The 22,499-nt window shown below is 33.3% G+C and overlaps 2 protein-coding genes across 2 annotated transcripts; one reads left to right on the forward strand and one right to left on the reverse strand.

Annotated features, from left to right (window-relative positions):
* Window positions 1-3,728: 3,728 nt before the first annotated feature.
* Window positions 3,729-11,628, forward strand: LOC115950537 (E3 ubiquitin protein ligase DRIP2-like). Its single transcript, XM_031067727.1, has 7 exons — window positions 3,729-4,306; window positions 5,058-5,157; window positions 6,754-7,093; window positions 7,269-7,708; window positions 7,811-7,861; window positions 10,967-11,039; window positions 11,181-11,628. Exons 1-7 carry the CDS (start codon window positions 4,183-4,185, stop codon window positions 11,352-11,354), a joined length of 1,302 nt encoding a protein of 433 aa, XP_030923587.1. The 5' UTR covers window positions 3,729-4,182; the 3' UTR covers window positions 11,355-11,628.
* Window positions 11,629-15,906: 4,278 nt separating this feature from the next.
* Window positions 15,907-16,812, reverse strand: LOC115993949 (PRA1 family protein D-like). The gene has a single exon (XM_031117950.1). The coding sequence runs from the start codon at window positions 16,598-16,600 to the stop codon at window positions 16,103-16,105; it is 498 nt and encodes a 165-aa protein (XP_030973810.1). The 5' UTR covers window positions 16,601-16,812; the 3' UTR covers window positions 15,907-16,102.
* Between the last annotated feature and the right edge of the window lie 5,687 nt (window positions 16,813-22,499).

Genomic DNA, 22,499 nt, shown 5'->3' on the forward strand with positions numbered 1-22,499 from the left:
ACAACGCCTTCAGCATTGCTCCCTTCCAATGTTGAACCTTAATTCTATCACTAGACGTCAACATTCTCATTGGAGAGATGCCACAACTACTAAAATAGTAGCAGCCTTGGAAGCAAATAATACTTGGAATCTCACTTCTTTACCTGTTGGAAAGCAGCCCATTGGTTGTCAATGAGTTTACAAAATTAGATACGAAGTTGATGGAAGTATTGAGAGGTATAAAGCTTGTTTACTTTGAAACCTTTTCCCCAGTAGCCAAATTTACACAATGGTGTCTCCTTGCAGTATCTGCTATTAATCATTGGCATCTCATCCAACATGATGTTAATAATGCCTTTCTCCATGAGGAAGCATGAAGCTTCCACCTGAATTTGGCAGCAAAAGGGAGCATATTAAGGTGAGTAAATTGTATAAATCATTGTATGGCTTGAAGCAAGCTAGCAAACAATGATTTACAAAATTTTCATCTACTATCCTAAACCAAGGATTTGTTCAATCTAGTGCTAATCACTTATTATTCACAAGGTCTCAAGGTACATCATTAATCATTGTTCTAGTTTATGTGGATTGTGGATGACATTTTAATAACTAGTAATGACTTACCTGTTGTTAATCATTTCAAAACATATTTGTGTGACCAATTCAAACTCATGGACCTTGGCCCTTGAAGTAACTAGGTTCTCCAAATTAAGGAATATCACTAGGTCAATGCAAGTATACACTAGAACTACTTTCAAACACTGGATTGCTTGGGTCTAAATCTGTGAAATCTCATGGAACAAAACTTTAATCTTACAAGTGACGATGGTGAGCTTCTTAAGGGTCCTCCCCTATATAGTAGATTAATTGGTAGGTTAATTAACCTTATCCTGACAAAACCCGATTTGAGTTATAGTGTTCATAAATTATGCCAATTTATGGATAACGAAGAGTCCCTCATCTTCCTCGGGTGCTGCAATAGTTGAAGGAATGTCTAGATCAGGGGCTATTCTTCCCATCCTTTTCATTCTTACATTTAAAGGCCTTTACAAATTTAGATTGGGTACTTTGTCTTGATAGTGGAAGGTCTTTAATAGACTATTGTGTATTCATTGGTGAATCCTTGGTCTCTTGGACAACAAAAAAGCTATAAACTGTGTCACAATCGTCAACTAAAGCAGAGTACAAGGCTATAGATTCCAATGTGATACTCCAAATTATGTGGATTTGATTGTTTTAGTGTGTGTGCTATATAGGCACGTGTCGAGTCTCACATTGAGTGTTTACTAGGTGAATCTTATATTTATAAGTGATGATGAGGAGCTCCAATTATAACTCGACCAGTCCTTTTGGGGGTTTAGGCATAGATGCAACAAGGGATTTTATCAAGTCATTACAAATGGTATTAATGCAAACCTAGTAATGCCATGTGGTTTGAGGGCACGCAGATGAGATTGTAATACCCTAAATTGTGTGAATTAGATTAAATTATTTGGATGTATATTGTGTGGGCATAGTTTCCTCAAGCAACGCTCTTTTTTTGTGATGATCAAGCTGCTTTACGCAAAATACAGGCTGGTTTAATTTGCACATTTCATGTTCTTCTCAACACTTTCTTCATTGCTCAACAACACATAGATGCTACAAGATATAGAAATTAAGTTAATTATTGTTACACACTTCTTTTGAAAATATATTTTGAGAACACAATTTCAATTATAATTTCACAATAGTGACATCATGCTTTTGGCAATTAAAAACACAATTTCAGTTGACGTGGTATTGTGTGTCCCATACAAACAACATATAACTATCACCATTCGAGAAAATATGGTATTTGACCAGTCATTTTAATGGATATATAATATCCGTTTATACCAAGGCTACACTAATAAATGACTGTCGTATTGGTTCGGTAAACTCGAGCTACAAGTTCTGTTAGTACCATCTTGATCTTGTATCTAACGGTTTAAGGATTAGACATGTGTAGCTGTATACTGTTGAGTTTGTTAGTCAGTTTTGATTAGTTTTCCTTCTCCACATGCTCTATTTCGTGCACATAAGAACAAATGTTATGTAATTATACCACTAAGTTAAAGGAAAATTCTTAATTTATATTGCACTAATAATGTAAGATTTGCATTACCTAAGTTTAATAGGAGATTACAGAGTTTTTTTTGGTTGCTAATTCAATATTTGAAAATGGAGATTTGAACTTTATATATTTTTATTGGAGACTCTAAAAAAACCCAGTTAAGTTATAAACTCTTGGTAGAGATGACAAGAGTTTACAATCTCTCTTAATTTATTTTTGATTATTTTTTTTGAAAAAATTCTTTTTTTATAATTTGATAGTTATAATAAGGGTAGGAAGACTTGAACTTATAAGCTTTTGTTTGTTTGAAACACCTAAAACTAAAAGTATCAGTTGAGATTCTTCAACTATGTGTGATTGAGTTTTCAAAAGTTTTATTGTGATCCCTGGCAAAAATAAATACAAAAATATAAGTGATAGTTGTCCCCCCGCAAATCCTCTCCTTAATAACTCAGATTGAATCCGGGTATCGCTTTGGAAATCCCGGAAACTTTGTTATTTTTCTGCATTTTCTTTTCTCTTTGTTACGTACAATACAAATTACAATTCCAATTTCATGTGTGTGTGTCAGATGTAGACTGTTCATGAAGTGGCACATCACATAGACGGCCGAGATTCACAAAGTACACACACATATCTTTGACCATAAAGATACGATTTTCACTCTCACAGTACTCACTCAAAACATATGCACAGACACACACGCAAACTGCATGGGCCAGGGCTACCCATCTTCATTTCAGTTCACAATCTCTCTCTGCACTTTCACCTGCACATAAAACCACCCAACAATTAACACACAAACAAACACATCTCAAGTGAGACAAAATCAGAGCCGTCTATGCACAGCAATCATGAACATTGTGGGTGTGGGATCCACACTATCCCAAGTTCTTGATTTTAGATCCCACATCCCACTTGGCACAATAGATCCTCTTTGACTTTGCGGATAATTCCTAAACACACTGATCACGTGACCAGCACATGTTCTCCGCTAATGTGCGCAGTCTGCTAAAAAAACAAGAAAAATAATATGTTCACAATATTTTTACAACAAATCTTAAGTGACAAGTTGTTATTGGTTATTATTATTGGGATTAAAAAATAATCTTACTGTTAGGTTCAAATTTGAACCAATAACAACTAATCACCTATGATTTGTTGGAAAAATGTTATGAAAATATTATGAACGTAGTATCTCTCAAAAAACAAAGGGTAAATTCTATTTACCTTTTTGAGTTAATATTAACCAAGTTCAAGATATTTTAAAACTAACCAATTTAGTCTTTAAGGCCTAAACTCAATTTAACCCCTAAGCGATAAACACTATTAGACTCTTTAGTTATTTTTCTTTTCACTTTGAAGGACCAAATTAGTTGGTTTTAAAATTTTTTAAACCAATTTGGTATTAACCCAATCCTTAGGTTAATGGGATTTACCCAAAACAAAAAACAAACCCTCGTTAAAACCACACTGGTCAGTGGCACACAGAAAACAAAAACAAAAAAAAAACAAAAAAACACTGAAAACTTGGGGTTAAAGGGTGCGCAGGTTAACACAAAATCACCCATCAGTGCACTCTAGTCCGAATCCCTTTACATATATAATATATCTCGCTCCCGAACTCACTTTTGTACTTCTCGTAACTCTCACACACAACACGCACAGAAAACATATAAACTATTTTTTCATGCTGTTTGGGTGAGTGAATATGGTTTCGAACTATTGAACCTCGAACTGATCAATGATCAACCCCTTTGCTGTTGTCCAAATCGTACAAGACCCACGTCGAAGACTCCAAAATCTCACTCTTTCTCTCTTCTTTTCCTTGTCGTTAACAAAACCAAACAGAGTCACCCAAAATTACCAATCATCGTGTTGTTGCACGATTGATTATTCTTCGTGATTGCCGTGGTCTTTCTCGTCAAGAACCACGGCAAAATAGTTCAAGATTTGTAGCGTATTGGTGGCATGCACCATGTGGGTACGTGAACAAGAAAGCTGCTTGATTAATTAATTGTGTTCCTTTTGTTTGTTTTTCTCTGTGGGCGTGTCAGTGTCGGAGGAAGAACAAGAAGAATAGCAAGAAGAAGAAGAAGAAGAAGAAGATGATGACAAGCGAGAGAGAAGTAGCGAAGGTGCAGAGAGAGAAGCTAGCGGCATGCATGACTTGTCCTCTATGCAATAGGCTTTTCATTGACGCCACCACCATATCTGAGTGCCTCCACACCTGTGAGTGCTTCTCTCCTTCTCAATCTCTCTCTGTTTCTCACGCTGTGTTCCTCCAATTTCTGATTTTTTGTATGTGATTTTACGTGGTGTATTCGTTTCTTTTGTCTCGGTTCTTTGTAGTTTACGTTCTCTGTGTTCTTTTGTGATCTGGGTATTTTGTAATTTTCGTTTTTCTGAACTGGGTCTTCCTCAATTTGCATTTTTGTCATGTTGGTTTATTGTTATCAATCTGAATAATGCTCTTCATGTTAGTAATCCTAGTAAATTATTAGACTCTAGCTTTGAGGTATAATCCTTTGTATACTAACACAAGGGGCAATTTTGATATTTTGATGCATTTATATTATTTTGATGAATAGTATGATTTGCATTATAACCATAAAGTTTGTTGGCTACATTCTATTTTTGGAAAAAATTTGATGTTTTTAAATAGTTTGGTCTTATGAATGGAAGTGCTTCAAAGCAATACACTTCCTATGGCTGGATTATTTGCGGCTGTGTAACTTAGAATTTTTATTGAGACTTCTCAAAAAAATTAAATTTCTAGTTCTTGCATGTAACAAAATTAATTTCCTTATTTTCCATCTAATTAATTTTTGTTTCCTTGAAAAAAATTTGATTGATGCATATAGGCTGCATCAAAGACTGTATTTCCTTTCAGTATCATGTGCATTGCAAGTTGCATGAATGCTTATGAAGTATCCATTATCAAACAATATATAATTATTATTATTTATAAATTTGAAAACAGTTTGCAGGGGATGCATATATGAGAAGTTAACAGATGAGGAAGTGAACTCCTGTCCAGTGTGCAATATAGATTTAGGTTGCTCTCCACTAGAGAAACTAAGGTATTTCATCATCATTGCTCCTATGATTTTGGAAATTTACAAATTTCAGACTTACTTTATAAATATGGTAACTCTAAGGATGCCAAAGTGATAATTTTTCTTATCATTCCAGCATTATATGTGATTCACATTTTGCTCAACCACTAGCAAGGAACTCAACCTTTAATTTACTTACTAGCGACTATTGGGCATATTTAACATGGAATGAGTGAACTGATGATTGTCATATCCATAACTTCTTTCAGTTAATTTTTAGTGTTTATTCTGTTACATGTGTCCAAAAGATGTGATAGATTGTATGCTTAAAGTTGTAATTAAATTTTTGTTTAATGTAAGGATATTGCATAGATATGTTTTAGTTGGAAGCATCAAAATGCACAATTCATGTTCCCTCTGGGTAAAACTTATAGGAACCTACATGATACCTCCATGTGGTTTAGGCATATTTCGGCTGTGGAATGTTGCAATTATATAGTTCATTAATGTAAAATTGTTATGAAAACAAAATATATTTCAGATATTTGAATGAGAATTCTCTTTGCTATTCAAACATTTAAACTCAGTTCGACCATAAATTTGACCCTCTTTATATTTCTTTCCACCAATACATGTGGAAAAGATGAATTTAACTTGCATACTCTGTTGAAATTATGCCATCTTTGCTAAAGCAAAGAATTATTTGGTTCTTTTAATAAAATGTGTTTCATGGAATTAACTCCTTCCTTTTGTTTCTGTGCTTGCCAAGCCAGAAGAATTGTAGACAGTAATTGCAAAGCCAAAGGAATGGTACATTTTGATTCAATGACACACCACATTGTTGTGATTTATAAGGTTGCTTGTTTGTTTTATGTTTCTGTGTGGAGGATGTAGTAATTCTAGCGGGGAAAGTGTTTTGGTCTACTCTAAATGACATATTACTGTAGTAGGAAACATGCTTTTGTATGTTAAAAAGGAAAAATTAGTCACTTTCGGAAGTTGGGCCTATTCAACTGTTGATCAATTAGTTTGGTAGAGCTAATTTGTCCAAATGTAATTCCATTTACAGGATGGTTGGTGGTATAGCCCATTTCAGTTATTTTTGGATTGTATGAACCAGTAGTCCCATTTTGATTTCCTTAAGGAATTGTTTTCATTTAATTTGAATTTGTTTGATGTATTGTTGCATAAAGTACTGCCTTGATTTTACAAAATTCATGGTCTTCTTGGGGGCTATTCTGAAGCATTCTCGTTTAACTTTTAAATTAAAAATAAAGTTATATATAGCAGAAATCATAGATCTTAATGATTGAAATTTTGATGATCATGATGAAGACAAGCCTGAATAGTCCCCCTCCCCCACTTAATGCAGGGTCTTTGGTTTCTCGCCTGTGTGTGTGCATGTTTGCGTGTGCATGGGTACTGCATGTAGCCCATTCTATGCCAGAGGCTGTTGTTCGGTTTCCTGACTTACAATGTCACATTTAAAAAGCCATTTTTGATAAATTATATCTTTTTAAATTAAAAGAAACAACAAAAATTAAAGGTGTATTCATAAAATTGACTGGAGAAGTTGTTTAATTTTGTTTTAAGTTGCTTCAATTTTGTGCTAAACTACAGGGTGGACCACAATGTGCAAGATTTAAGGGCTAAACTCTTCCCTTTAAAAATAAAAAAGGCTGTGGCACCTGAAGCTCTGCCCTTAGTTCCATTGCTAGGCAAAAGGAAAGAGAGATCTCTGTCTTCATTGGGGGTCAGTACACCAAGTGTATCAGCCCAGTCTGGTCTGATTGGAAGAAGACTGAAAAGTGCTGCAAGAAAGCGTCATTCTCTACAAGAATCCACTCATTCTGTTGACAGGCCTGTTAACGAAGTGGAAGATGATAAGACAATGGAGGATTCCCCTGTAAATTTAAGCTCACTAGAGACTCTATGTGAAATTCCACAAAATGGAAAGCAGGTAAAGGATCAAAAGCTTTTTTTTACTTGAGCTTACTCAATTTTTTTTTGCCTATATATTTTATTAAAAAGGAAAAAGGAAAATTTCTGATAGTTTGGTTGTCTATATATTATTATGAACATGGGTATGCCTTTAATTTATAGCAATTTCCTTGATAATTATCTTTGTGATGCAGAATTCTTCTAATGTTGAGTCTAAGCAACACATGTCTAATAAAGATACAGAGGACCATGCGAAACCATGTGAAGGGAAAACTGACATGTGGAAACCCTTGAATGACCTGGTGGAAGCTGCAAGCAAAACAAGGCCTAGTAAGTTGACCAGGCATGGGCCCATGGACAAGCCAGTGCTGTCTAATGGCCATGACAATGAAGCGCATGTACCTAAAACCAAAATTAAGGCACATGGTAATAAATTAAAAGGCCAAGGAGATGAAAATGGCTCGACTCCTACACCGTCAGGTTCAAGGAATCCTAGAAAGGTGCAAGGTGTTCGACAAAGAAGAGCTGTCTCTAAGGGAATGAAGTTGCCAGCACAAGCCATGGTTAAAGCAAATAGTAAACGTGACAGAAGATTTAGTCCAATTTGGTTCTCATTAGTCACTTCTAATGATCAGTGAGCTTTTGTTTCTTTGGTGTAATAAAATAATTCATCATCAAAGAGTTATTCTATCCTATCTCAATTACTGAGTTTTGATTTTGTGCTTAATGGTTTCAGGGGACAAGATGCACCGTTGCCACAGATATCCTCTTGCTACTTGAGGGTTAAGTGAGTTTCATTAACCCCACTTCCTGCTGTCTTCTTCTATAATTGGTTTGTTTATTCTTGTCCATTTTAGTTATGACAAATAAAAAAATTTGTGGTTGAAGTCATTCTCTACACCATGTTTGTCCGTTTTGGTATAAGTTTGGAGGTATTTTGGAATTTATGAAATATTAGAATGTTATTGTTATGTTACTCTTAATATGCTCTAGTCCAAGTTGATGATGCCTTATATGGAGCATGGGGTGTGTCTTATTATTTTTCTTAATTTTTTTTGGTTGATTGATACGTGCAAGGTTTTGACTGAATATTTTTTTGTCACATTCTTTTAGAAACTTAATACAGTGCAAGAGAAGATTTATTTAGGGAAAAATGTCAGATTAGAAAATGACCATTTCTATAGAATTTTTGTAGTACTTTCTCAGATACATATTTAGTAGTCTGGAATTTTGTTTCCCTCTTTGGACAAGGAATATCAAGTAATTCTACATAAACATAATTTTCAATTCCAATAGAGAAAATTTATTATCATGGATTTTTATAATCTTGCAACACCTTATCAACCAATTGCGGAACCTAAGACATAACAACTTTGAACACATGAAGGTGGAACTTTCTGATCAAGAAAAGGAAAAGTAAACTATCAATTAGGAACGTATTATTTAGTATAAAACCTAAGACATAAGCAGAAAAACCATAAAAATGTGCTTGACTAAAATGAAGCTTCCATACTAGAATTTGATTAAAATATAGATAAAATCTTTTTGTCTAGGTTAATGAGTTGAGACTTGACTACTTTCTAAGCCACCTAAATATAGAAATGTGATAGAAACAGGGTGATCAGCCCCATACTCTCTATATTATTGAAATATGCGCAAATTTATACAGCGCAGTGATCTACCCATGTAAGGTGTAGGATAATTCAGCTGATGGAAATATTATGCTTCCTAAGACAGATTTTATAAACCTACAACTCTTCCAATTGAATATTCCTTTTTTTACATATTTTTTTTGGGTAGAAACAAGAATTTCTGCAATTTCAGTGTCCCTTGTTAGCTCACTTATTAGTCTCTGTTACTTAGGCTGCAAACATCAGGTTGTACTGAACCACCCTAGCTGTTTACCCACTAGGTAGACTAAGCTATTTACCCACTAGGTAGACTAAGGATGAACTTTACAGACCTAGTGTCAGGCCTAAATACTACAAAATTAACTGACTTTAACTTTACCTAAGGCCATGTGTATCCCAAGCTAACCCCTGCATGCACACTAATGCAGTATGTTTTTATTTTTGTGGAACATATTATATGGTAATAAATTTGAAATAAGGTTACCATATCACATTACATGCTTTATAATTGTTTGTTATCTAAACAAAGATCAGACACTCATAAGACATACAATTATCAAAGCTTTTTGATGATCCCTTTCTGTCTGCTTCCTTTCACAGCTATAAAAATGTGTGATTTTGAACTGAAATATATTGGTATTACAAAATAATGACATGCAATCAATAAAATAAACTAGGACAAACATTGGTGGCCAAGGAGCACACATCTTTCTGAATTTCTGTAGTATCAAAACCGTTCTGTTTGCTGATAGTATGAGGGGGGCCCTGGTGAAATTAGAAAATTGGTTTGCATTTTTTTTCTTTTCTTTTTAAGACAATTGCAATTGACCATTAAATTCACTAATTAACTCTGTATGATAATGTGCTGATAGTGTATTGTGCATTAAATAAACTATTCCTAGAATGACTAGGATTACTAATAACATACAAAAAGTACTTAAGAATTTCTAAACCAAATAGGAAAAGAACTCAAACACAAGAAAAGAGTAATGGGCCTCTAGGACAGCCCATACAGCCCATTCCCGGAAATCCTGAAATTACCAAACTATCTCTATTTGTTTACTACTTTTTGAAAACTAAACCAACAGCTTTCTAACCGACAAAACTTATAACTAAGACTTGATAATGACTAAAATAACCTATGAAAGGTGCCAAGAAGACCATGCACAAAACTGGGCCACAATTCTTAGATCTTTGCATAGTTAATCTTGTTTTTACTCAACTAATCTTTATTGTCTGCATCAGATTCTATAGTATTTCATAATGAGTCCAGGTTTGTGCCTTCAAATGTCATAAAAATTTAAATAGACCAGCATCTTATGATGAGAGATAATATATCCATAATACTCCATAGAAATCATATGACATTACTAGTGCCTCCTAGTGTTTCCCATGAAAACATCCAAGGTTCAAATTCCTCCTCCCCCATTGTAACTATTGAATTATTAAAATAAAAAAAAATAAAAAAATAAAAAAAAAAACTTTTTTGGGTACAAATATAACTGCCTTTTCATTAATCTCACCTTAATTGGGGAATCACAAGTGTTGACAGGATGATCCAACTTATATTTGTTTCTATAGAACTAAAGCTCCCTTCTAGACATTTTGCTTCTTTTTAATTTTCTTTCTTGGAGTATGCGATCTTGCTTGTTTCTGAATAACTTTTGCATTATTTAAAAAGTCTCATCTTTTTGTATTGTTGAAATTAAACAGTTATTGCATTAGATTTTGTTGATAATTCTTTCATCAATAAAAAAAGTTCTCATTTTTAGAGTTAATACGAAATTGGATCCATAATAATGTATGATGTTCCAAAGCTTGAATGATTTGTTTGTATGAAATCCTAAAATGATCCTAATTATCTTTAATGGGTAACCAAGAGGGATCAATTAATGCCTTTTTAGTGCCATGAAGAATATGATGGAATCATCATGTATTGAAAATGGGAAAGGCAATATGCCTAAATGTATGAATTTCAATATATTATTAATATCACTGTTTTCATGAAAGTTCCTATATGATTAAGAGTTACAGGTGACACTGATGCATTTGTGTTCATCCAATTAGTTTGGTTGGCGCTGGGTGCTGCATATATATATATATATATATGTGCCTTTTGCCTTTGTTGGTCTCTGCATCAACATAAATTGAGAGCACTCTTTAAAATAATTTTTTACTGGAATTCTTGGCATAGATGACTCCTGTAACTTCATTGAGAAAATACTCCCAATTTTACTGATTTGTTCTTCGAATTGTCACAGGGATGGTAGTTTACCCGTTTCATTTATCAAAAAGTATCTTGTGCAAAAACTGCATCTTGCTAGTGAGGCTGAGGTAACTTTATCTTTGCCTAGTTTTTTCTGTCCTTGGGTTATATATATCATTTAACACTGAGCTGTTTCTCTATGTGGCCACCATATGAAACATGGAATCGTGGATGGGGATTTGTTTGCTAAAAGGAAAATTTTCTTACAGGTGGAGATCTTGCTGCGGGGTCAGCCTGTGATTTCTACACTGCAACTTCACAACTTGGTAGATTTATGGTTGCAGGCAGCACCATCATCAGAAGGAATAAATACGTCTGTGGGCAGCTCTGCGAAGAATTTTGTGATGGTTCTGTCTTATTGTCGAAAGGCTCAGCTAAAATGAACATGTTTCAATGATGCTTAGAGTCAGCTGTATCCCAACAATTATCTCAGCCAAGGCAATCTGAGGCAGCACAAATCTTCCCAGCATGCATTTGCATGGAAAATCTTAAATTCCCCTATGTTTTATTGCGTTCAGGCATGCATATACATGCTATGTGGATATATATGCGCTTTCACTATAGGAGTTTTTCTTGCTTTATAAAACTTGCTCATACTTAAATGAAGTAATATAAGATGTGATGCTAGCTTAAATTATGGATACAAATTAAAGGACAATCCCAACTCTTAAGCAATTCAATTTTCCTTTTTTCTTTTTTTCTTTATTTTTTTATTTTTTTATTTTTCAGGCAAGTCTTATTTGGTAGGAAATGCGTCCAGGATCAAATAGTATTGAAGGAACAATTGATAAGGATAGCATAGATATAGCGCCCTAGCCATTATACTAAGAGCCATATAATCCCCCAATATGGACAAAAAAATGAAAAATATATACACATTTTTCAGTCTCTTTCACTTCTTGGGATTTTCAACTTTGTATCTGTTTGGATCCAACTTCTCACGTCTGCATTTTCGCCGTTGCGCGTTTTTTTTTTTTTTTTTTTTCAGCCGCAACTTTTGACCAATTCTCCCGGGAACCGTGCATCCGTACACTGTTCATGGATCCCACAAATTTCATATTTCAGCAATTTTTTAATTAAAAATAAATCCCACAGTACTATTCACAAGTTTAAAAATTATTTTACTACAGTGTTTTCAGTTTTCAACAAAAATAAATTGTATCCAAACGGACCCTTTGTATCATTTTCTTTCTCTCCTCTATCTTTCGGGCAGAATATTTTAGATAAAATTATATAATTGATTCTCGTCTTTTGACATTTATTTCAAAATCGTCATTATACTTCAAATTGTTTCACTTTGATTTCTATACTTACAAAATTGTTCCAATTTTTTTTTTTTTTTAATTGCCATTTGATGGATAGAAAAATACAAACGTGATAAATGAAATTCATGCCATATGCTCCATAACATTAACATGTTATTGGTAATTGGTTTCATGAATTTGTTTGTTATGTTATTATTTTCCACCTAAAGACATTTTAAAATCAAATTATAGTAAAGACAACTAAATATGAAAGCTAACCTATAGCCATGGCATGTTGTCAAGTATATATTTTAGCTTCAATGTATTTATACGTGGTTGAACATACCGATAGCATACAGCACCAACGCAGCCACGGTGAGATTTTTATGATTGATTCCTGGTCATTTTCAGATGAGAACCAGAACATTTGGCGTAGGATTTATGATTTTAGGCCAGTAGCATTCATTCCAAAATTATTAGTGGTACTACATTTTCGAATATATACATCCCATATCCTTTTTTTCTCTCTTTTGTGTGTGTGTACACTGAAAACTGAATAGCCATTCTCTTCATGCTAAAAATGGACTAGCCTGACTAGAAAATTTCCCAAGCTGTTTATCCATGATCATTTAACAGCAACACAACTTAAGGCTCCTCTCTTCTCGCAAACTAAACAAACAAAAACACTTTAGCCTCCTCCCAGACCACTAATAGTTATTTTTTATTTCATGTAATATATGAATGCTCTCTACAAAAAATGAATAAAGAGTAGAGCAATGACATTAAAAAATAAAAAACAAAAAAAGTATTCAGTGCTGAACACTGCAGGATCGGGGGAGCCATTAGTACTTAGCAATCTTGCAAATCCTTTGGTGTTCCCAATTACATTCAAATACATAGATGGTTACAATAAAACACAAGAAGTATTATCTTTTTCAAAGACAATGACATTCAATGCAACGCTAAAGAACTTTATAACTCAACTAATTGACACCTCTTTGAAAAGACATCCAAAGTTCAAATCCACCATCTCTCGTTGTAACTATTGAATTATTAAAAACTAAATTCCCACTTAAAATTGTACCTAAGTTTTACCCCTTCATTATATTTGAATTCTAGCCTTTCTAGGCGCAAAATTTTCTGGCTTTTCCACAAAGCTGAAATTGGCCAGTTTAAAATCCTTCAATGAAATGATTACAAGAATCGCAGTCTATCACTACAGGGATCCTTTCTGGCAATAATTCTTGGGAGTCATTTGAGAGTTTCATTTGTCTCTGCTTTTTTTTTTTTTTTTTTTTTTTTTCACCCTTGCTTCTTCCACAATTACCATAATAAATCACCATCGAGATACATGTTCCTCACCCCTAAGGCCATTACATTTAGTATTTTAGTTGGTTAAGCAATTTATTTACATGTTAATGAATAGTCTTGACTCTTGACTCTTGAGAAGCCAAGACAAATCTGAACAACAAAGACCAAGTCAAGCACTATTGAGTATGGACCAAGAAAGGCTCTCTTATTGATATTTTTCCCCTCACCCCCTTCAAAAAATATAAAACTCAGGTAAGGCTAAAAGGCAACCTTAAAAAATTAAGATTAACCCTCCCTTTATCTAGAAAGTTACTGTGAATGTAATTTGAAAACACACACAAATTAGCCAGATAGAGCTGAGAGCTAAAGCTGGTTATTAGCGAAACTATTGAAACTTTTACTAGCCACCTTGCACACCTGCCAGAAAGACTTGTAAAGCAACCAGCATTCTACCTTCCAAACTTTTCATCACATGTAAATCTATTCTTTATAAGCAAGGGCACGCATTGATGACCCACAGATATGAATAATTTCAGACTTTAGAGTGCTTAAAACTTGATTAATTCTATTGCATTCATGATACCTCATAAGATTTGTCTATTTCCATCATCTAGGAAGATGAATGGATATCATAGAAAGCCTACAAATCCATTTTATTCAGGGCCTCCACTATGGGAAACAAAATGTCTTTTTAAATTTTAAACAAAACATTCTGTGCATTTAAAATGCAAAGTAAACATATGACAAGGAAGACTTCAATTAAAATGAAATTACTAAAAGCCAAATAGAATTAATGAAGTAAAACAGTTAAAATTATCACAATTACTGAGCAAACATATATCACATAATTTCACAAGAACAGCAGATGCAAGCACCAAACTAATCACTAATTTTAGACCATGGCACCATGCATCAGCAAGATGCAGACTCTCAGAAAAATTTCAGCACATTATATTTGTAGCTATGTCTGTAAATATCATAGTGAACATTCGTATGTGGGTATATAGTTTCCAATCCATGTCCAGTCTGTGTAAAATATAAATGGTGGAAAGTTTGACTCTTATACCGACCAAATATTGTGCATAGCACAGTTAAGGAGTATTTAAAGAGTCTAAATTCTCAAGCAAAGGAATTATTACATCGTAGTGCCCTATTCTGATCACTTCAAAGACAAATATCTATCATGGGCTAGTTTGCTAAGCCAATCACTATCAGAAGGAAATTTTAAAGTTTAAATAGCAAGAGAGAACCCAATAAGTAATAACACATTTGGCATAAAGAAACAAATTCCACACTGATAAATTATAATGCTAACCCATTAAAAATCGGGTAGTTTATAAGAACGACACGACACCACAACTACTAGATTAAGAACTTGTACCATGGAATGATGATTTTCTCCAATGAGAAAGAAAAAACTATGAGACAATTAATGTCAACCAACTCCAGTTCTGCAATTTATTTTTCTTCAGTTGGAAGAACTTCAACATAGAGAGCTGCGTACCAAATTGACATGGCAAGATACACATTGAAAAAATATAAAACAAAAACAAAAATAGCAGCTGTTTTCCAAAAGAAATTCTTTTGTATTTATTATATAACAACAAACAAGCCTTAATCCCAAATTTAGTTTGGGTTGGCCACATGTATACTTTTCCTCCATTTTATTATATCCAAAGTCATATTTCTTGTTATCTCCTTAATTGATAAGTCTTTATGGTTAAGTAAAAAACAACGGTGAACCTATAACTTGATTAGAATATGAGAATTAAGATAAATTCAAAATACTGTCCCTTTTCGATACTGGAAGTAAGAGCTATCACCAAGCTCCATAGATGATCTAATATGATCAAGATTCAAGAACACATAAATCACAAGGATAGTAACACATATAAGGCAAGAATTATTTAACAACCAGACCATTATGTATCTTGATAGCTCAAGCGCACCTATAACACACACAAACAAGCATAGCATAAGAAATACAGAATGAAGAATTTATTGCTCAATGTATAAGTTTTGCGACTAACACAATTTAATTGTGTAAGGGCATGAAATCTGATCCATTCCATTTTGTTTCAATCCGAGCACAAATTAGAAAAACGCAACTAAAAAGAGAAGCAAAGCTAAACTATAACTTGATTAGAAAATGGGAATTATGATAAATTCAAAACACTTTTCCTTTTCAATACTAGAAGTAAGAGCTATCACCAAGCTCCCTAAACGAGCTAATATGATCAAGAACACATTTGTGTACAAAATTACGCAAAAATCACAAGTAACACATAAAAGACAAGCACTATTCCTCGATGCATACACTCATAAATCCAATCTAGTCCACTTTGTTTCAATTCTCCTACCACAGATTATAACGAAGCAATGAGAAAAGAGCCAGAGCAAAGCTCGTGCATTAAACCAATTATCATACACAAATTGACAAGACTATAAAGCATAATCCCCCAATACTACAATGAAAATAAAATCACCAAAGCGTGTGTATTTTTCGAATTTCAATTCATTGTAAGCCTACAATAACCCAAAAAAAATAAAAGCGCAAAAGGGTCAAAGATTCAAAGTCATACACCAGTGTAGGCTCCCCTTGGACTATCCGGGAGCAAAGAACCGTAAGGAGAGTCGCGCACGAGATCTTCGGTGCCCCTAAGTGCGGCGTGGAGACAGACCAAGGCGGCGCCGATGAGGACCGAAACGACGACGTTGAGCCAGACCTGAGTGAAAAAGAGTGCAACGAGGGTTACGACAGCGAGAACCCCGACGACGAGCCGTTGGTCGAGGGAGAGGCCGAAGACGGTGAGGGGTTCGGTGCGAGAGAAGAAGAGGAAGAGCCAGGCGGCGAAGATGAGGAGGAAGACGATGAGGGAGAGAGGGTGGTAGAGGAGAGAGAGGAAGAGGACGAGGAGGATGACGAGGGCGTAGTTGGAGAAGAAGTGGGTTAGGTTTTGGGAGACTCGGCTGGTCGCCTCGGAGAGAGACGGCGGCAGGCTCAGGGAGGTTGGGTCCAGGAAGTCGCGCCATGGCCGGAGCGTGGCGGTTAGGGATTCGGCGGTGGTCGACATTGTTGAGGACAAATCTGTAATTTTGCCTCCCAAAAAAAAAATTGAAGATGGTTTTGGTTTTGCTTGGCTCTTGGATACTTGTGTTGTGCGAAGACTCAAGACTTAAGACTCAAGTTTTGGGAGATGAAGAAGAAGATTCTTCTCGACTGTTGACCAGATTTATATAATAGTCATATTTCTCTGCTACCTCCGTTCCATTTGGTTTGTTATTAGACGCAACTGCAATTTATATCTAAACTTTTTGGGATAATTTTGAGTTTATCCCTTTAAAGTTTTAAAATTAAATTCGTACCCTCGATGTTACTTATGGTCTAGATTCATTTTGTTTATGCCTCGTCATGAAATATTTCATTGAGTAATTTTAATGAATCTTGATACAAGGCTTCCAAAGCTGGTGGGGGAGAGTCCTCTAACCAATACAAATTATATTCTAAATTTTTAGCATGTTGAGTAAGAACATGCGCTGCCTTATTGTCTCTTCTCCTAATCTTACTAGTTGTAACTTACTGTAAACTAGACATCAAATGACGAATATCATCAACTACATTGCCTAGGAATGAATAGTTAGCCACATCTGAAGAAATAGCTTGCACAACATTGGTATTATCTCCTTCTATCATTAATCTAGTGAAACCAGCATCCATAGCGAATTCAAGAGATCTTCTACACGCAAAGAGTTCAGCTTCCTCACTTGTATCCACCTTCGCCCCAATAGCAGACATACCAGCCATAACTTCGCCCTTCTCATTTCGAATTATTGCTTCTAAACTTTAAAGGTGTAAATAAATGGCAATTTGATGAAAATAAGATCTTATATAACTTTAATAGATTTTAAAACAATGTCATTTTGAGCTTATTTAACACTTAACAAACATCTAATCACGGAGGGGCTTAAATCTAAATGAATGGTAGGGTATGAATCCAAATTTTGAATTTAAGGAGAAAAATCAAAATTATCTTAAAATTTAAGGGTGCAAATTGAAATTTAGTCTTATTATTATGAAACCAATATGGGCAACAATTTGGGTCTAGTAATCATGTTGGGTCCAATAAACTATAGCCAATATCGATCATGAATTAAAAATGAGTTAAGTTTTGCTTGTTTCAATGTAAACCGTAATCTATTTTTTGTTATGTTATTGAAAATTTTTGGAAAATATTTTTCGCATTTGGTTCATACGAAAAATTAGAATTTCTATTAAATTCATCATTTTAAAATAAACAAAACCAATTCATAAACCTAAAAATTAAGTATTTTATAAAGTTAAAGTTGAATAACATGTCACATTATTTAAAAGGTAAAAACACATTTTCGGTTCTTTTATTTTGGCTTTATTTTCAATTTGGTTATTAATTTCATGACTTACATTTTTTTCAGTTGCAAGGAAAAAAAATGCTATTTTTAATATAGTCCATTAGTCATGTAAGTATTTTTCGTAAATAAGATGACAAAAAGGACAAAAAAGAAGGTAAGTTTAAAAATCTAAGGACCAAAATGAAAGTTTTGAAAATAGAGTTAAAATATAATGACCAAAAATATTTTTTTCCTATTTAAAATTAATTGGCGTTCTTTATTGATGGAATGGGATTTAACTAAAAGTACTTTTATTCCGAAATAAATGAAAAGAATTCTGCAATTGCACTTTGCACATAACCGGACATTTGAGAAATCCATATATATATATATATATATATATATTTTTCTTTTTTTCCATTTTTGCTGGGTTTTTTGTTTTTTGGCTAAGTTTCCGAGAAATTCATAGATGTATACTTAAGGATATCCGAAGAAGGTCCAATTCATCTATATATATATATATATATATATATATATAAGCGAAGTTAAAAGAAAATTCAATTAAATTCTAAATTTAAGTTTAATTTTATGTTACGTGTCTCATTTAATTTTTAAATTTGTGGGTCAAGTGAATTATTAGGTGCAAAAATTAAAGAGTTTAAATTCAATTAGATTCTAAATTATATGTGTGTGTGTGTGTGTAATTGTGATTGTTTTTAAATGTATTTGTATAAATTTGTGGGTCAAGTGAATTATTAGGTGCAAAAATTAAAGAGTTTAAATTCAATTAGATTCTAAATTATATGTGTGTGTGTGTGTGTAATTGTGATTGTTTTTAAATGTATTTGTATATGTGCATGGGGTTACACATTAGTCTATATATATATATATATAGGCAAAACTTAGAGAAAGTTCAATTAGAATTCAATTTTGTGTTATGTGTCTAAATTTATGTGGAAACTACGCTATAATTATCAACTTAAGTTTGTATCATGTGTCTTCTTAAGTTTTTTAATTTTTGGTCAAGTGAGTTAATGAGTGCAAGATACTAAGGGAGGGTTTGGTTTAGGAATTTTCATCACTCATTTTCACTTTTCATCATTCAATTCTTAAATTTCATGGGCCCCACCTTAAGGATGCTTGCTTGGTTCAATTTTTTTATCTCAATTCTCAAGACTCATTACTCAAAAAAAATGAGTTAGGGTCATGAAAACTGAAAACAACTTTTAGGAGTTTTTAAAAATTGAAAATTGAGTTATGGGATAGAGGATATGGGTTATGAGTGATGAGTTAACCAAACAGGCTCTAAGAATATAATATTATTGAACTATAAAATTTAAAAAAAAAAAAAAATCACATATACTCAATAAAATCACCACACAACAAAGATTACCACACGTTCTATCTTATTAAAAATTAGAAAAAAAAATCATAAGTAGTATTAAATTTAGGTAAGAAATTTAATATGTGACTAATTACGTTTACTTTAAAAAAATAATACTAATTTGACTAATTATTTATATTTTTATGATAAAAATTGTGTTGAATTTTAAATGTATCCATACGTATGCATATGTTACATACTAGTTTTTTTAATAATTTGATTAATTATTTATATTTTTATAATAAAAATTGTGTTTAATTTTAAATGCATCCATGCATTTGCATGAGTTACATGCTATATAATATATTAATAGGCAAACCTTAGAGAAAACTCAATCAGATTTTAATTGGATTCACAATTTTGCACCACGTGTCCTATTTAATTTTTAATTTTTGTGTCAAGTGAATTATTGAGTATAAAAATTGAAAAGTACAAATTCAATTAGATTCTAAATTAAATTTCAATTGGAATCTAATTTTTCGCCATGTGTCTATCTAAGTTTTTAATTTTTGTGGCAAGTGAATTATTGGGTACATAAACTTAAGAGTCTAAAACCAATTAAAGACTAAATTTTATATATATATATATATATATATGTAAGGACACAATTTGTAACGACCCAAAATGATATTGGGTTCGCACGTAAAAAAGGCCCAAATACTATCATTTGTAGAGCGTGGGTTTGAAAGGCTAGGCCTTGGTCACCGGACGGGGGTTTGTCGTGGTGTTCATATAGAATTAAATCATGTTCGCTCGAGGAGTCTTTCTCCTGGAGGCTGACTGGGAGGCTCTGGTTTTTGGCCACTTTTCCCAGCTCCTTTTCTGGACTGCTTACTTCCCCTTTTATATTAGTTTGTATTCCTCATCCAACGTCCACGTGTAGGTTCGACTTTCCAGGACAGATACTTGTCCCATCAGCCCATACCCAGAGTGGTTGGAGGTGGTTGTAAAAGCTGAAGAGCATGGTTCTGTCAGGCGCAGAGTATTTAATGGCAGTAATGACAGCTTTCCCTTTGTCCTTGGTCGCCATACTGTCCAGCGGCCCTTTCTCTATCAGCATAGATATTTTAGATTTTCCCCAAAACCGTTCCTATACCATTCTTGCCCTCTCTTTCAGGAGGGCCTCGGGGATGCCGAGGACAGAATCGTCCTCGGTTATGTCTCAGGATAACTTGGGCTTTTATTATACGTCCTCGGCTATATCCCCCCTCGGCTCGGGCCTTGGGCCCCAATGCAAAAATGGGCCAGGGTCACAAATTATTGGGCCCCACAATATATATTTGAGAAACTATTACATATTTTAGAAATGAATGGTTTAAAAAAAAGTGTAAGCTAATACTATATATAATTTGAACTGTATAATTGTAAATATATATATTGTATCAGTACATATGTACATGACTACACAACATTTTACTTAAGTGTTAAGTAGCTGAGCTAAATCAATTGTGAAAAAAGTGCAAAACAATTACAAAGTTGTTTTAGTAGATACATCATTGTCTTGTGGCCCAAATTAAAAACTTCTACATCAAAGTACCAAAGCTTCGCATATGTTTTCAAGAGTTTTGTAATTTAACTGCCGTATTTTGATATTTCTAATAGAGATGCCACGATTTAAGTTTCCCCTGCCCCCATTTTATCTATTGAATTATTACGAGAAAAAAAAAAAAAAAAAATCACATTCGTCCATGATCTCCACAAATTACAATCCGGTCTTTTTATATTTGGGCCATAACAGAAGCCGAACTATCCAAACTCCATAGTTTCTCAAGAAAAAAAAAACAGTCCATAAACGGATGAGAATCTGAGCTGGTTTTGTATTAGTGGGCCTAATGTAAGCCCAGCTTGTTTAATGTCGTTCAATTTGCTATGCTTTTTATTTCCTACTAGGCAAGAAACATTAGAGAAAATTCAATTAGATTTTAGTTGGATTCAAAATTTTGTGGCACGTGTCCTATTTAAGTTTTAATTTTTGTGTCAAGTGAATTATTGAGTATAAAAATTGAAAAGTACAAATTCAATTAGATTCTAAATTAAATTTCAATTGGAGTCCAATTTTTCGCCACGTATCCATCAAAGTTTTAAAATTTTGTGGCAAGTGAATTATTGAGTATAAAAATTGAAAAGTACAAATTCAATTAGATTCTAAATTAAATTTCAATTGGAGTCCAATTTTTCGCCACGTATCCATCAAAGTTTTAAAATTTTGTGGCAAGTGAATTATTGAGTGCATAAACTTAAGAGTCTAAAACCAATTAAAGACTAAATTATATATATATATATATATATATTTGAGAGACTATTACATATTTTAAAAATGAATGGTTTAAAAAAAAAATGTAAACTAATACTATGTATAATTTGAATTGTATAATTAGTAATATATGTATATATATTGTATCCGTGCATATGTACATGGCTACACACCATTTTACTTAAGTGTTAAGTGGCTGAGCTAAATCAATTGTGGAAAAAGTGCAAAACAATTACAAAGTTGTTTTAGTAGATACATTGTTGTCTTGTGGTCCAAATTAAAAACTTCTACATCAAAGTACCAAAGCCTCGCATATGTTTTCAAGAATTTTGTAACTCAACTATCGAATTTTGATATTTCTAATAGAGGTGCCACGATTTAAGTTTCCCCTGCCCCCATTTTATCTATTGAATTATTACGAGGAAAAAAAAAAAAAAAAAAATCACATTCGTCCATGATCTCCACAAATTACAATCCGGTCTTTTTATATTTGGGCCATAACAGAAGCTGAACTATCCGAAGTCCATAGTTTCTCAAGAAAGAAAAAAAAACAGTCCATAAACGGATGAGAATCTGAGCTGGTTTTGTACTAGTGGGCCTAATGTAAGCATAGCTCGTTTAATGTCGTTCAATTTGCTATGCATTTTATTTCCTACTAGGTAGGGCAGCACGGTCAAGACATGTGCTAGTCATGAAAAAAAAAAGTAGTGATTATGATCAATTTTAAATTTTATTTGTATCATAAAATAAAGATATAAATTATTTGATTTTTAAAATACATAGAGATTTACGTTAATAAAAAGTGACATTAATTTTAAGAATTTTGATAATTATGTTATAAAAAGTTAATCTCATTCGTATAAGACCATGATAGATCCCAGTCCAATATTTTATCATTTTATTTTGACCTATAACTTACACTTCAGTAGTTGTGAATATATTGTAATAACAAAATATGTCACGACAT

The sequence above is a fragment of the Quercus lobata genome, chromosome 6, assembly GCF_001633185.2.
Source record: "Quercus lobata isolate SW786 chromosome 6, ValleyOak3.0 Primary Assembly, whole genome shotgun sequence".
In the NCBI taxonomy this organism is placed as follows: domain Eukaryota; kingdom Viridiplantae; phylum Streptophyta; class Magnoliopsida; order Fagales; family Fagaceae; genus Quercus; species Quercus lobata.